Consider the following 15,224-nt stretch of genomic DNA (forward strand, 5'->3'; position numbering starts at 1 on the left):
CGATGGGCTATATGTGATATCACACTATTTAATGTAATGATAGTGAATAACATGCAAACAATTGCTGCAATAAAAATGATAATTTTACATATTTACTAAATTGCAAAAAATAAAACTTGCTTATAAAAATGTTTATTTGATATTCAAAATACACTGCATGTCAAAATACATTGCATGTCAAGCACTGCTGTCAAAATAAAAGTCAGCTTCCAAACAGGGTTATCTAACTATTTTTAAAAAATCTGCTAAATGAAATGAAGCTGAAATAAATGTAATTATTATTTGAAAAAATGTAAAAAAAAAAAAAAAAAAAAAAAAAAAAAAAATGCATTGTTGCTTTAGCAATAAACTTGAAGCACTAAAATAATTAACTTGAAATAAATAAAAAATAAAAATAAATGAAACCTAAAAACGAGAGTATGAAGCATCATATTGAGTGTGTTGTCGTCAGAGCTTCTCACCTCAGATTTCAGAGAGCGTTCGTTCTGCTGCATCTCCTCCTCGATGTCCTTGATCTTCTGTTTCAGAGCTCTCAGCTCCTCCTCGGACCGCACAGCTTTACTGTCCACCTCCGTCAGCTTCGTCTCCTTCTCGCGTCTCTCCAGCTCCTCCTGAGTCAATTTCCTGAGCGCAAACGAAGCTCATTAAGCGAGGAAATACAGGAGTGGAGAGTTTTTAATGCCAAACGAGGCTGTTCAAATAAATCCAGGACGTGAGCTTTGTTCACATGGAAAGCACAAATTCATATCGGAACATCTAACTGGACTTGTTTTGTTTAGTTTTTGCAGCAAAATGAAATAGTCCTTATTTGAAATTCAGACAAGTTGAGTCTTAATTTCCCCCATCATTAAGGATGCAGCTTCATACACAACAGCTGTGTGAAAGCTGTCACATGTATCTCATGATTATCGCATCACAGACATGATTTCCGATTATTGTGTTGTGTTCGGACCTATTGAAGACTGTTATTAGCATTATTTTAGTAGTGTCATTAAAATGTTTTGTTAATGTGCTATGGAGAAAAAATACAAAATGCTGATGAAAAACGATGCCGCTTAACTGTATAAGAATGATGCGTCACTTTTATAACAAACACCCCTGACAATTTGTGTATAGATCACCTTGAAATTAAATTGATGCGAGTTGTAGTTTTGTGGTGTTTTGAAAACATTTTCATTGAGGAGTCCTCAATCCTCATACGTGCGCGTCAGTGTTGTTATGAGGTGTTTTTTTTATGAAATTATGGGGGGAAAATGAATTGTAGGCCCTAATATTAATTTAATAATAACACTGGCCAATCATAATACTATATTTTAATACATTAATGGGAAAATCAAAGGCATCAGCCATCGCTGATACACAATATCATCGTCTAATTGAAATAACACAATTATTCTTAGGCTATTCTTAATATTTTAGTAGAATGCCTTCTGTAGCGTTTAATTTTAATGTTAACTAAAAATATGATTTGAGTAGCAATCCTCTGAAATGTAGCGCTCCCTGTGTGCAGTGTGAATAGTGTGTGTGATCTCACTGTTGCAGGGCGTTTTCCTTCTGCTGGTAGAGTTCAGTGGTGATCTCCAGTCTCTGCTGCAGGCTCTTGAACTGGTTCTCCAGATGCGTTTTCTCATTGCTCAGATTCATCTGGTCGTGCATGACCTTCTGATATTGCTCTAGTTAAAAAAATTAAATAAAATAAAAAAAGTACAGGATTAAATGAGGATGTGGAAAGCAAACTGCAATGTATTCAAATACACAAATGTCAATCTTCATACCCTCCAGCTCCTGTCTGGATTTCTGTTCGGCGAGGAGATTTTCCATGAAGCGATTCCTCTCGTCTTCAACAACACTGAGAGTTGCTTTAATCTGCGAAATGGAAACGGCATTAGAAATAAGAAGAGTGTTCAATTATCCTCCGAAAGAATCTGCCCGGAGCAGACGTACCCTGGAGACGTCCATCATCTGTTTGATTCGCACTCTCGAGATGTCCATCTTCTTCTCTGAAAGAAAACAGACATTTGATGATCAGAATGTTTCACCTAACCATCTCCAATGACCTCGAAATGAAACCGAAATCGTGATAGGGTTTATTGAGATTATTAAATAGCAAAGGCTGCAATTTAATTAAATAAATATATGCGCTGCGTGTTTCAGAGTGAAGCGAGGTATTGTGTTCTTTTATACGCGGGACACTTATATATTTGCGCATTTCTAAATGCAACATGCACAATCACTGGAAACATGTAATGAGAAGAGCTTTTCAACAAAAGAGAAGCTTTAAGGGCTCTCTGCGGTTTTCCGCCAAAATAAAAGGTTGATTGTTTGAAAGTGAAGAAATGAAGACTGCCGTAAAATTTTACAGTAAAATAAAATAATAATTTTTCAAATGCTTGATTTTCTGAATTTACAGTGAAATATCACCACAGAAATTACATAACGCATGACGCACTGCAGAGCTAGAGCAAGACGAGCATTTGTGGTTAAAAAGTGTATAAACTTTTTTTTCGTTTTTTTTTTTTAGAAAATGAGCGATGGTTTGTCTAGATAAGATTTTTATTCCTCGGCTGGGATCGTGTCGAGACTTTGAAGCTGCACTGAAACTGATATTTGGACCTTCAAACCGTTGGACCCCATTGAAGTCACTCTATGGAGAAAAATCCTGGAATAATTTCTTTTCAACTTAAGAAAGACAGACATGAACATCTTGGATGATGTGGGGTTGAGTAAATTATCAGGGAATCTTTATTCTGAAGTGAACTACTCCTTTAAGGACTGACAACTGTGTAAAAGTGACCTTAGATTAGATTAGGAGCGGTTGGATTTAAATGCATCAGATCACGACTACATTCTTGTTTACTAGGGGTGTAACGATACATTGATATGGATCGATGCATCGATATAACGTCTAACGATACGATGCATCGATGCCACACGTAAAATATCGATATACACCTTTATTTTGACACTCTCCACATTCTCACGTAACATCCTTACGCCAAAGCGCACATTTTTGTATACTCACCAACCATACTGTCTGCTGGTGTGTCTTTATAACGTTAATCTCCTCATCTGAAATAGACGCCTGACAAGACTGACTGAACCCTAAACAAGTTTTATTTTTCACAAAATCCGGTATTTTCGGCTGTCAAGGCATCGCGAGTTCATGTTTTACAGCAGAAACAGACAAGCACTCGCACCCTTGTTGGTGAACACAACACGATAAGTCCGTTTTAGCGACTCAGCGCGCAGTAGGTCAGATGTCACTTTGAAAAGACGTGCTGGCTAAGAGGAGTTTCGTCAAAGCTGACTAAAAGTGATCGAGGATGGATAATTTCAATGAACTTGATGAACCCGTGATATCTTCTTCGGGGCGTAAAAGGAAAATAAAAGCTGAAACATTTTCACGGACCCCTTCTAAAGCAGCTCGTTTAGTGGTGAGGGAAAAGCTCTCTGTACTGCGTGTACGTTAATCACAACAACAAAGTTTGTCAGGCGTCTATGTCAGCTGAGGAGATTAACGTTACAAAGATTAACCGAGTGTTGTATTGTATATCATAGCAATTACTTGGTTTTGTTTGACTCAGAAAGATGAAATGTGAATGTCTCTGCTCTGCTAAAAAAAGAAAAAGAAAAAAACTTAACATATTAAAGCATACTTTCAGTTAACTTTAATTTTGTAATTTTCCTGTAATAATAAGTTATTAATATTATTAATCAAAACAACCCAGCTGCAGTTTGATTGATATTACTTGGAATGCACAATAATAATAAAAAAACATGATTTATGAAAATGAACAAGAACGGAGTACTTGCAAATGACCACTTCTGTTATAAATGTCCCAACTGGGAGAGGGTGTGCAATTTTCAAAGAGTTTGTTTAAATGTTCATGTTATATATTTTGGTTGCATTTGTGAGTTAATAAAAACATAACTGGTTGTGTGAACATAATATCTAAATATCGATTAATCGATCGATATAGCCCTGAATCGAATCGTAATCGTATCGCAGAATTTTTTGAGATACCGGCAAATATCGCATCGCTGGCTGAGAGAATCGATATCGTATCGTATCGTATCGTATCGTATCGTATCGTGATGAACTGTTCGATTTACACCCCTATTGTTTACAGTGTTCACCTTATGCAAAAGCATGTTTTATATGAATAGAAACATTTGACACAAAGTTCTTAAACGGAATGCTGTAATCATGCATTATGCAATCACCTTAAAGTAAATTGATGATTAAATTGATTATTTCTTTGTAGCCCTAATAGGTAGCACTTCTTTTCTCAGTAAATAACATTCTGAATTTCACATGTGCAATAAAGCACTTTTTAATGAGTCACTCTAGATAAGAACATCCACTAAACGCAACTCGCCGTGATGACAAAAAAAGAAAAATGTACGTTATAAATAGAGTGCTCACCAGCATCTCCTCCATTAGACATTTCTTTCTGTAGTTCAGCAGGATCACAGGCTCCCAGACGGTTGAGCTCTGCAATACAGCTGGACAAAACCTACAAACCAGAGAAACACACAGATTATCATGGGATGATTATCATATTTCGTAGAAACACTATAATTCATAATTAAGCAAAGCAAGGGCACTCTATTGCATAAGCAACCAATTTCACTCACATCAATCTCATTTTCCTTGTGCAACAGAGAGTCCTCCAGCTCTTTCTGGGATTTGTGATAAACCCTGATCTCCTCGCTCAGTTTCTTGTGCTTCTCCTGCCAGTCTTTAGCATCTCGAAGGAGCTGTCAGAAAAGAAATATCATTTAAATCGTGTTGACGTTGATGGAAGGACAGGATTGGCAAGTTCACAGCTCTGACAACAGGACGTACAGATTTCTTCTGCTCTTTTAAAGCGCCGTTTTCCTTCTCAAAGGACAGAACCTGAGCCTTCAGAGCATCTTCTCTGAGTTTAGCTTCATCCATGAGGACATGAACCTGTCATCAATTCAACACAAACACAGAACAGAACATTTTAATATCTTCAGGACATGAGACAACTAATACAAATGTGCAGATACATGGTCAAGTGACTATAAAATCATAAGGTAATTTAATAATTTATCATGAATTGTCAAAAAAAAAAAAAAAAAAGTGTTGATAATTAGGGCTGTCAAACGATTAATCGCATCCAAAATAAAAGTTTGTGTTTACATAATATATGTGTGTGTATGGAGTATAATTATTTTCTATATATATATATATATATATATATATATATATATATATATATATATATATATATATATAAATAAATACACACACATGCATGTATATATTTAAGAAATATTTGCATGTATATACTGTGTATATATATTTATATTATATATAATTTATATTATATATAAATATTTTATATATAAATAACACATTTTTCTTAAATATATATGCATGTGTGTGTATTTATATATAGAAAATAATTATACTCCGTACACACATATATTATGTAAACACAAACTTTTATTTTGGATGCGATTAATCGCGATTAATCGTTTGACAGCCCTATTGATAATTGAAGTCAAAATGGACAATTCTTGTTTTTATGGAATATTGCTAGATTACAGAACTTTAGATTTTATTAATTTCCATGAGAGATTTTACTCAGTTTTCCATGACAGTGGAAATCCTGTATTTAATAATTCACTCAATCGAACTGCTTCTCTCTCCATGTTCCTCAGAGAAAGAAAAAGTGGTAGTAGGATAGCCTGTTATTGTTCACAACGGTAACTAAGCAGATTGAAGATTGCTCGAATCACTATGTTCATTTGTTCTGAGTAACTATGACAGAAAAAACAAAACGCTTGACATTATTACTGGTTTCTCATTTCAACCGGTAGATCCGCCAAAGTAAAGGATCAGCTCATACAGCATAGATTACCTTTGCACGCTCCTCGTCATAGTTCTTCAGTGTTTTCTGGTATTTCTCGATTCTCTGGTGCATTTTGGCAATCTTTGGTCGAAGGAAAAACAAAACAGTTCTGAAAAATCTGACAGAGAAAAGTCACAACGGCAGAAGATAAAATAAATCAAAGCGTACCTTTTCATTTAGATTTGTATTTTCTTCCTGTGTGTCCACAATTTTTTGGTTAAGCTGTGAAACACTCCCGGACATCTCCTCCCACTGACTCTGGAGTTTCTGATGATGATTCTAGTCAGTAAAAACAACAAAGCACATTAAACAAATGTGTGATGAAACCGGGATGAGAAGAGATCAATCCTGATGCTGTGATTCACCTTCAGCCCTTTCATTTCTTGTTGGCTGGAACTCAGTGATTTCACAGAGTTTTTCAGCTGTTCTTCACGTTGTTTTATCTGCGAGGAGACAAATGACACGTTTATATCTGATCAGGTTCATCAATAAACCCAAGACAAGTCGAGAGAAAGAAACAGTGAGGTTTACCATGTCATTTAATTCTGTGATCTTGTTAACAGCATCAGATTTCTCGCTGAGAAGCTGCTGGATCTTGTCTCTGAGCTGCTTTTCTGTCACTGTGAAATAAAATACAATGCAAACTATATTAAATCAGAAAATAAAATAATTTAAGAGGTAGTAGAAGTGGGTCGCATGACCTCATACCTCACAGCAATGATATTTTGCTGATTTTCATATTACATAATGTAGTAATGCCTATTTTTAGATAATCCTGTGCATCAATCTGACATTAGTGCAAAAACATATATCTGAACAGACAACTAAAAAAACTAATTTACAAGAGTGTGAAAATGTTAATCACTGCAGTCTATTTAAAATGTTAAATTAATCTGAATGATTTTTTTTTTAATTTGTTTGAATGAATGAGTCAATGATAAATACATTTTTAACAGTCACTAGTCGCCACCTACTGGTGTAACTATGTAATTAATACAATCCTTGAAGCGCCATGTCCTTTCAAAAGGTGATTTACTCCATTTAAATCGCTACTATAGACATCAGTGTTTATATCCGAACTTTATACTTTTATCTCAGTACTTTTGTGATAATATGAATATTTGTAACAGAAATAATGATACTATGAGGTTCAAAAGTATATAAGAAGTATATAAAAAGAAGACTAAAAACAGTAAAATCCATATAAATTATAAAAGTAGTATACTAGCTGTGTAAAAGTGCAATAGCATGTAAATGCCATCATACCACCCAACCCTAAGAGACTGGTATAATGTGTATTTAGCTGATATCTCAATCATGACAAGGCTGAGAAGTGACTTACATTGATAGGTTTTTCCTTTGATCTAAAGGAGAAAAGAAGAGGTGAATGGCACAGATTTAATTGAATCAATCTCAAAAGAATGAAAACATTAATCATGTAAACAAGATGACGCAAACTATGAATCAACATCCACCAATGCAACATTTTCTAAATGTCATAATCATATGTCAACAAACAAGTATTCATTACTTCATTGTATCTGCATTAAATTATTACATTGTTTAAATTAATACATTTTTTGCTAACTGTGACTTTGTACAAGTACATTTCTGAAATACACAACTCAGACAGTCAGATCACTCTAAACTGTAATGTGGACTCATGCATTTTCTGTAAAGCTGCTTTGAAATGATGTATATAATGAAAAGCGCTAAATAAATGTGTGAATTGAATATCTTACAGCGAGCACTATATTAAATCAGAAAATAAAATCATTTAAGAGGTAACAGAAGTGGGTCGCATGACCTCATTCATCTTATATCACAGCAATGATATTTTGCTGATTTTCATATTATATTATAATGTAGTAATGCCTATTTTTAGACAATCCAGTGCATTAAATATTTCATTGTGATGGGAACAAACTTAGTTTTAAATTAATAAATCCGACATTAGTGCAAAAACATATTCCCATGACGTAAAAATCTCAATTAGAGGTGTGATTGTGAAAAGTGCTATACAAATAAATGTGTGAATAGGATGTCTTACAGCGAGCACCGTCCTCCAGAAGAACATCAGTATCGTGAGGGCCCCGACCACCACTGAGACGAGCACCGGCTCCCAGGGGACTCCGTGGAAAGTGGGACCCGGTCGCCATTCCTCTGGAAGAGCAGTGATCACCTAGATGACACAAAAACACACCAAATGTGATCAGTTTTATGTCAATTCCAGAAACAATTTATTGTTTGACAACATGGTTTCACTGCACGTCAGCTTTGAGTTTAGTTAGTAAGGGGACCGAATGCCACTTAGACTGTTTCAAATCAATTTCTGCACTCTTTTAGACTTATATTGACAAATCTGAAGCAACAAAGTCTAGCACTGACCCTTATCACCAGCCACATGCAACAGAAACACAACACAAGGGGTTTTAGTGGACTTTCACCTCTGATGAAACCCTACTGCCTATAATAAGCACTTACAACTCAGTTTAAATGAACCAGTTTTGTTCCCTTGGGATTTTATCTGATCCTTTATGGACTTACAGAATTAAGGAGCTGCATCATGCATAAGAAGGGGTCAAAATACAGCACTATGCCATTATGACACTACTGTGTGGACTGATCTTTACTGACAGAATGATCAATTTCAAGCAGTTGAAGTCGTTAAAACTCACACATCTCACTCTTGAAGACAGTGATCGAGTCTAGAGAGTGGAAACACTTACTTCCTGAAGTCTGGACAGAATGAAGACGAAACAGGCTGTGTTTTCTATCTCAGCTGGTGTAGAGGTAAGACCTGGCTGTGAATCCATGCTTTTAAAGCGTTTTAACTAATTTACCAGGGTAACCGAGCGCTCAGAGACGGAGGTTGAAGCCGATGAACACCGTATAAATGGCGGACCGTTGGTTCATAGCCGGTGTTTTCTGTTGTAAATCCACTCTGACACGCTTGTCTTTGAAAGCTAATAGACGTTTAACTTGAATAATAATGTATACAGGCGGATAATAAGTACATACAACTATTATGCTTTGAAATCGTGGCTGGAGGGAGATCAGTGTTGATCTCTTTCAACACGTCAACATTTCAAAACGCTGAGAGTCTCTCACGAAGAGCAGTGTTTCCACTCTGTACGCCAGCGGTCACGTGACGCCGACGGCGGCCTCTGATTGGTCACACTGGTTGAGGGACTGTCTTTAGCACTGATGCTAGCGGTTTTGAAATAATAACAACTTGACTCTTCAGTGTTATAGCTTTAATATGTGCTATAAAAGATATACATGTTTAATTGACACGATTTGGAATTTAATCTAGTTATGGTTTCACACATATTGGTCTTGTATGGAGTTTTATTAACACATTTAGCATGGAGCTCTATTGGATTTCTTAGTAACTTAGTTGTACTCTATTGACAACATCAGCAGAAGTGACTCCCTCATTACAAAATTATTATATTAATTACATGGCAGATCTAATAAATATGTGTGCTTAGAACAGACATTACTTTAGGTCAAATAACATCCTGAAGCAAATTTATATTTTGCATATTTTTAGGAGTTTTTGTATTCATTGGGGTAATGAGAACTGTTGATTTTAATGGCTCTAAAAATAGGTTTCATTTCCTTCTTTCTTAAAAAAACAACAATACATTCTTGAGGTCTCATGTGATTTGCCATTTACTGTAGACTGAGTTATGTGAACAGAAGTTCAGGTCAAACAACAACATGAACAAACCCAACACAACAAATGACTCCAAAAACCATTACAGACACGTTTCTCAAATTGCTCAGAACCAAGGAAACTCCAACAGAAAACAATCCTGTTATTAATGTCACACCAGCTACTTGTGCACCGATTCATTCAGTGTGTCTAGGGTTAACAAGTCTTATAATAAACACATTACTTCAAATGCTAAAGATATGAAATTTTCTTTAAAGTCAGTTAAAATGCCTCTGAAAGGGATTTTGGCAATGCGGAATAAAGAAAGTTCCTTTTGTCAGTTCAAACCACTCTCTTTTTTAACTGCACTGAGTGTAGAAATTTACACTAATGTCTGACAATGCAACACATATTCAATAAGTCTTTTGCATTGATGTACTTGTGCAAAGTATAAAGCTTTAAAGTCTTAAAATATCGTCTTACTCACAGTTTCTCCGTACACCCCAAGATATTCTTTGATGAGAAGCAGCAAACCCCAAAGTTCATCTGAAGTCGAGGAGCTGGAGGAATCACTGCTTGATTCAGTGTCATGGAAATCAGAGACACCTGGAGACTCCAGTGAACCTGGACACGGGAAATAACAGTATTAACCAGGGCTTGGTATTAGCACCCGCCAAATGCGCTGGATTTCAGCAGTGGCGTGTAGTCACTCCTACTAGCCACTTCGTTGGGTTAAATTTGATATATAATATATATTTTTCAATTGTAGTCTTTTAATAAAAAGCATCTGAAATATAAACTAAGTGGAATGCAGTGTTGTAAAAACAAACTTTCGCTTTCAATACTCATTTTGACAAACAAACCCGCCTCTCCTCACTCACTCGTTTCATTTGCTCTGGATGAATATTGTTGGTGTTACAGGGCTTGAATTTCGGCGTGGAATTGTGCACCATTTTACTCATTCCTGCAGATTTTGAGCTCAAACCCAAAATGTGCGCAGATAAAGCCTCCTCTCAGTACTTAATTGAGTTATTTTTTGCAGCTTATTGCGCTTATACAGTCAAATACACATAAAATAATGTTAAAATGCCATTCCTGGTGAGTATTTATGTAAACAGTCAGTTATGTTTTAAGTGAACGTAAACAGTTAAGAAAGAAAACGCATGTGTAACAGTATAATGGATCAGTGCATCAGGTCTTAAAGTGACAGCAGCCTAATATACCAGCTGCCAAATTATGAAATCATATTACAAATATCTATATCGCAGTTTTTCCCCATGGTATCAATGTCAAAAATTTGGCCAGTGAAAATGCTGAGTGGCTAGTAACTTTGGAAAACCACTGGCCACAGTGGCTGATGATGAGCAAAAAAGTTAATGTCAAGCCCTGGTTATAACCCAAGACATGCAACAATAATTATTGAAATTAAAAAATAGAATTTAAAAAATATTCACAAACCTGAAGATGGATCCATTTCAAAGTGAAAGCCGATGTCCACAGGTTTCTCCAAAATAGCATGAGGCCCCTTCTGAATCTCCTCAGCGTCCTCAAACCCTATTTGTGCATCTTTATTTCTGTTGAAATGGCCTCCGTCCTCTTCGAGACCCGCGTCTTTACTGTGGGATAAATCTTCATTCGTTTTTAATTCAGAATTCGGAATCAATTCAGATTCGTTGTGCTCCTCGTGCATTTCAGGACTTTCAGGTGGTGCGATCATTTCGATGTTACTGTCCAAACCCTTCACCTCTTCAGAGTCAATTTTCTCATCTGGGGGAAAAAAAGTGCATACAGATCTTTATTAAATCATTACCATGTAAAACATGACATATGAAATAAAAGGAAAATTGAAAAATTGAAAATTTTCAATCACTTCCGACGTCACTTCAGTGATTTGGGAAAAGCCCGTAAAAGTCCTGGCAGAGAGCGATGCATAAGGATGTAGAGTAACGACGCCCAGTTCCAGGAATGCACACATATTTTGTCGGTAGTACCAGTTTGCAACAATTATTAGTTAACACTAAGTTGTCAACACTTCGGAAAAAATAATAAAAAATGCATCGCTTTCTGCAGGACTTTTATGGGCTTTTCCCAACTCACTGAAGTGACGTCGACGTCCGGGTTAGCGGTAGCATTAGCCATCAGGCAAGTGTTATTTAAATAAACTCCTGATGTACTTACAAACTTTCCAATGCCTCGTTTTATGAGTACAGAACCTATTTTTACTAGCCTGGGAAAACCCAGACAAACTTCCGGCAAATTTAGATTTGCTCTGCAAGTAGTCTGGCAAAGAGCCCATTCAAGCCGATTTCTAATCCGTCCAAATCGAGGCACCAATCAGAAATGTTGAGGCGGGCTTTACACGATGACGATCGCTCTGATTGGTTTTAGGCCTATCCAGTTGCGCCCAGAGGCATTTGAGCGACGTCCGTTGGTGAAGCGCACCAACTTTTAAATGCATTATTATATACAAATTGCAAACACATGAGGACAGTCTCCATGAAAGACCCACTGGCAGATGAACGTGCTTCTACATTTCTCTCCGAAACGGTAGGAAATTAAATTAGATTTAATAGAGGATTTTAACTGTGACAAGATGATTGACAGGGCAGTTTAAGTGACAGATGCACGCGACAGATCCGTCCGATAAAGATGACGAAGTAGTATGTCCCAAAGCTTGCCTACTTTTTTGCTACACATAAAAAAGTAAATACTTTTCTTCACAAAAAGAGTACATACTTTTATGGCACAGTGTAACTTAGGCGAATTGGGACGTATGGCTTTACATGATGACGATCGCTCTGATTGGTTTAGGTCTATCCAATTGCGCCCAGGGGCATTTGAGCGACGTCCGTTGGTGACGCCCCTTTGGAAATGAGTTATTAATGAAGCTTTGCCAGACCATAACTCAGTTACTACTGAGAACGGTCTGGTTTTAACCAGGCTCTATTTGTACTACAGTAGAAGTTTGGTCCATTCTGGGCATTATTAGTGGGGTAATTTACAAGATTAAACCTTGGATCCATTAGCGCCTGCACTAAACCATCCGGCTGATATCTCTAAATAAGCTCTAACTTTAATAATGTTCGACCAAGGGAAAAAAGGCTTCTGGGGGGTGTTTGTCTCAAGGTCACGGTGCAAAGGACCCTAGGTTGATTTTACTCCGAACCATCCCTTTAATGGATTGCAAAGGCAAGCATTGCTACTAAATCTAGGGTTAGAGATTCAAACAAACACCGAATTAATGTTCCTCACCCATTTCAGATGCAGGTTGTTCTTCCTCGAGCAGTGGGACGCTGTCACTGGCCGCTGAATATTTCTGACGCAAAGAGAAAATGATCTCCTGAAAAGCGTCTAGGATGGCAGCCTCAAGATCATACATTTCCGGCTCCTTCTGCCGTCCATGTTCCTGAGCTTCCCGCTCTCTTTCATTAAACATGTCTTCAGTCGCATCAAGAACGGAGTTCTCCGAGGCCTCCATGATCTGGTCCAGCGTTCGCTCGATTTCCTCGGTGTCCGTCTTCAGCTCTCTCGCAGACTTCATCTCCAGATCTAGGTCAGAAAACATGGCTTCGATTTTAAACAGGTTCTTCAGGCCGAAATACTTCTGCATGCGCTCCGTCTCCTCGTCCTTCAAGTGATCTCGTAAAATTGTGAGTCTTAGTACGTTATCGCTGTATTCGGGCTCTTCGGGAGGAAGACGAACCTCTTCGTTTTCTTCTTGTTCGGTGGTGTTTTCGCTTGGTTGGGAAACAACCAAATCATCGCTTTCAGGACGAGGATTCTCTTTAGGTTCATTAATGTTTTCCGTGAGCGAAAGAAGAGCGTTCTCATCCTCCAGAAGCTCTTCGCCATCTTCGCTCTCGTCCTCTTCCTCTTCAAGACTTTGTGCTTCAGATTCCAGTGTGTTTTTCAGCAGATTCACAAGTTCGTTCTTCAACTTATCAATGTGTTCGTCCGTTTCGTCAAGTAGAGGTGCAGTTTCTTGGCTTTCTGAAACCAATTCCCTACTTTTGGTTGCATTTCCTTCGTGAATGGATTCATTCGCTTTTTCGATCTTGTTTGTAAGGGCGTTCTGAGGATCGTCGTCTGCAGTGTTTTTGTGTGCGTTTTCATTCTTGTTCATGATGGCCTTCTGAAGAAGGTTTTCCTTTTGGTTTGAGTCTAACTTCTTTGGATGGTGCTCCTCAGTGTTTTCACTTACATGCATCTTGTCTACATTTAATGGCGGTTCAGATGGGACGACTTCACGTGCATCTGAAGCAGTTTTAGCGTCTGGTGGCAGATGAGAAATTTCTGGGATTTTGTCGTCAAAATCACTTTGTGCATGCATGACCTCAAGACCAGCTTGTTCTCCGACCTCAGCAACTGAAAGCGAATCTTTGGTGAGTTCTTGAAGGGATTCGGTCACTTCATGCTCATCCTCAAGTGTTTTCTCTGGTGTTTTGTAGTGGTTATCTTTCTCGTGTAGCTCTGTTTTGGCGGGTTCTTCACGTACTGCATCTAGACCTGCTGTTTGTGTTTCAAGTAGAGGTTGTGAGGGCTCCTGAGGCTCAACATCAGAGTCACTTTGGTCGTGCAAAAGCTCAGAATAATCAGCATCTGATGGTTCTGTTTCGACATCTTCTAAAATGACATCTTGGCTTATTGAAATATCTTCAAGCTCTTCTTTTACTGCATCTTTAGTTTCCAGTGTTGGTTTTGATGAGACATTTTCCATCTTTGGCTGAAAGATATCAGAGTCCTCCTCAGTAGATTTTAAATGTAATGTCTCGGTTTCAGGAGCTTTTACAGATTTTGAATCGACTGACTCTGATTCAATAGGCAATGTTGATTCTGAACTGACTGACTCTGATTCAATAGGCAATGATGTTGACTCTGATTCAATAGGCAATGTTGATTCTGAACCAACTGACTCTGATTCAATAGGCAATGTTGATTCTGAACCAACTGACTCTGATTCAATTGGCAATGTTGATTCTGAACCAACTGACTCTGATTCAATAGGCAATGTTGATTCTGAACCGACTGACTCTGATTCAAGAGGCAATGTTGATTCTGAACTGACTGACTCTGATTCAATAGGCAATGTTGATTCTGAACCGACTGACTCTGATTCAAGAGGCAATGTTGATTCTGAATCGAATGGCTCTGATTCAATAGGCAATGATGTTGACTCTGATTCAATAGGCAATGTTGATTCTGAATCAACTGACTCTGATTCAAGAATTGATGTTGATTCTGAACCGACTGACTCTGATTCAAGAATTGATGTTGATTCTGAATCAACTGACTCTGATTCAAGAATTGATGTTGATTCTGAATCGACTGACTCTGATTCAAGAATTGATGTTGATTCTGAATCGACTGACTCTGATTCAAGAAGCGATGTTGATTCTGAATCAAGTGACTCTGACTCAAGAGACTCCACTGATTCGGTCTCTGTCACAGAAGACATTTGAGATGAATCTTCATTCTGAGCTGGTTCTGTAGATTCCTCTGTTGATTCCTCATTTTCTATCAACAAAGTGCTTCCCAACAGCACATCTATATCATAGCTTTCAAATTTATCAAGGCCAGTCTCAAAGCAAACAAAATCGGTTTCCTGAAAGAGAAAGAAAGCTTCACGTTAACCAAACCTCACGTCAAAAAGGACCAGGCATCAGGCAATATTAATATGA

At 37.4% G+C, this 15,224-nt stretch overlaps 1 protein-coding gene across 3 annotated transcripts in view; it reads right to left on the minus strand.

Annotated features, from left to right (window-relative positions):
• The window catches only part of mia3 (MIA SH3 domain ER export factor 3), a 31,388-nt gene that overhangs the window by 12,284 nt on the left and 3,880 nt on the right, over positions 1 to 15,224 (minus strand). For all 3 annotated transcript variants that reach the window (XM_079888022.1, XM_079888021.1, XM_079888020.1), the window contains exons 4-19: positions 12,799 to 15,148; positions 11,005 to 11,313; positions 10,034 to 10,170; positions 7,936 to 8,067; positions 7,228 to 7,249; positions 6,417 to 6,505; positions 6,251 to 6,328; positions 6,054 to 6,164; positions 5,895 to 5,966; positions 4,850 to 4,954; positions 4,639 to 4,761; positions 4,427 to 4,517; positions 1,945 to 2,000; positions 1,776 to 1,866; positions 1,535 to 1,673; positions 462 to 624 (exon numbers count right to left, since the gene is read on the minus strand). In XM_079888022.1, coding sequence (XP_079744148.1) covers positions 462 to 624; positions 1,535 to 1,673; positions 1,776 to 1,866; positions 1,945 to 2,000; positions 4,427 to 4,517; positions 4,639 to 4,761; positions 4,850 to 4,954; positions 5,895 to 5,966; positions 6,054 to 6,164; positions 6,251 to 6,328; positions 6,417 to 6,505; positions 7,228 to 7,249; positions 7,936 to 8,067; positions 10,034 to 10,170; positions 11,005 to 11,313; positions 12,799 to 15,148 — 4,068 coding nt within the window. The remainder of the gene's footprint in view (positions 1 to 461; positions 625 to 1,534; positions 1,674 to 1,775; positions 1,867 to 1,944; positions 2,001 to 4,426; positions 4,518 to 4,638; positions 4,762 to 4,849; positions 4,955 to 5,894; positions 5,967 to 6,053; positions 6,165 to 6,250; positions 6,329 to 6,416; positions 6,506 to 7,227; positions 7,250 to 7,935; positions 8,068 to 10,033; positions 10,171 to 11,004; positions 11,314 to 12,798; positions 15,149 to 15,224) is intronic.

This window comes from Squalius cephalus (genome assembly GCF_949319135.1).
Source record: "Squalius cephalus genome assembly, chromosome: 12".
Taxonomy (NCBI): Eukaryota; Metazoa; Chordata; class Actinopteri; order Cypriniformes; family Leuciscidae; genus Squalius; species Squalius cephalus.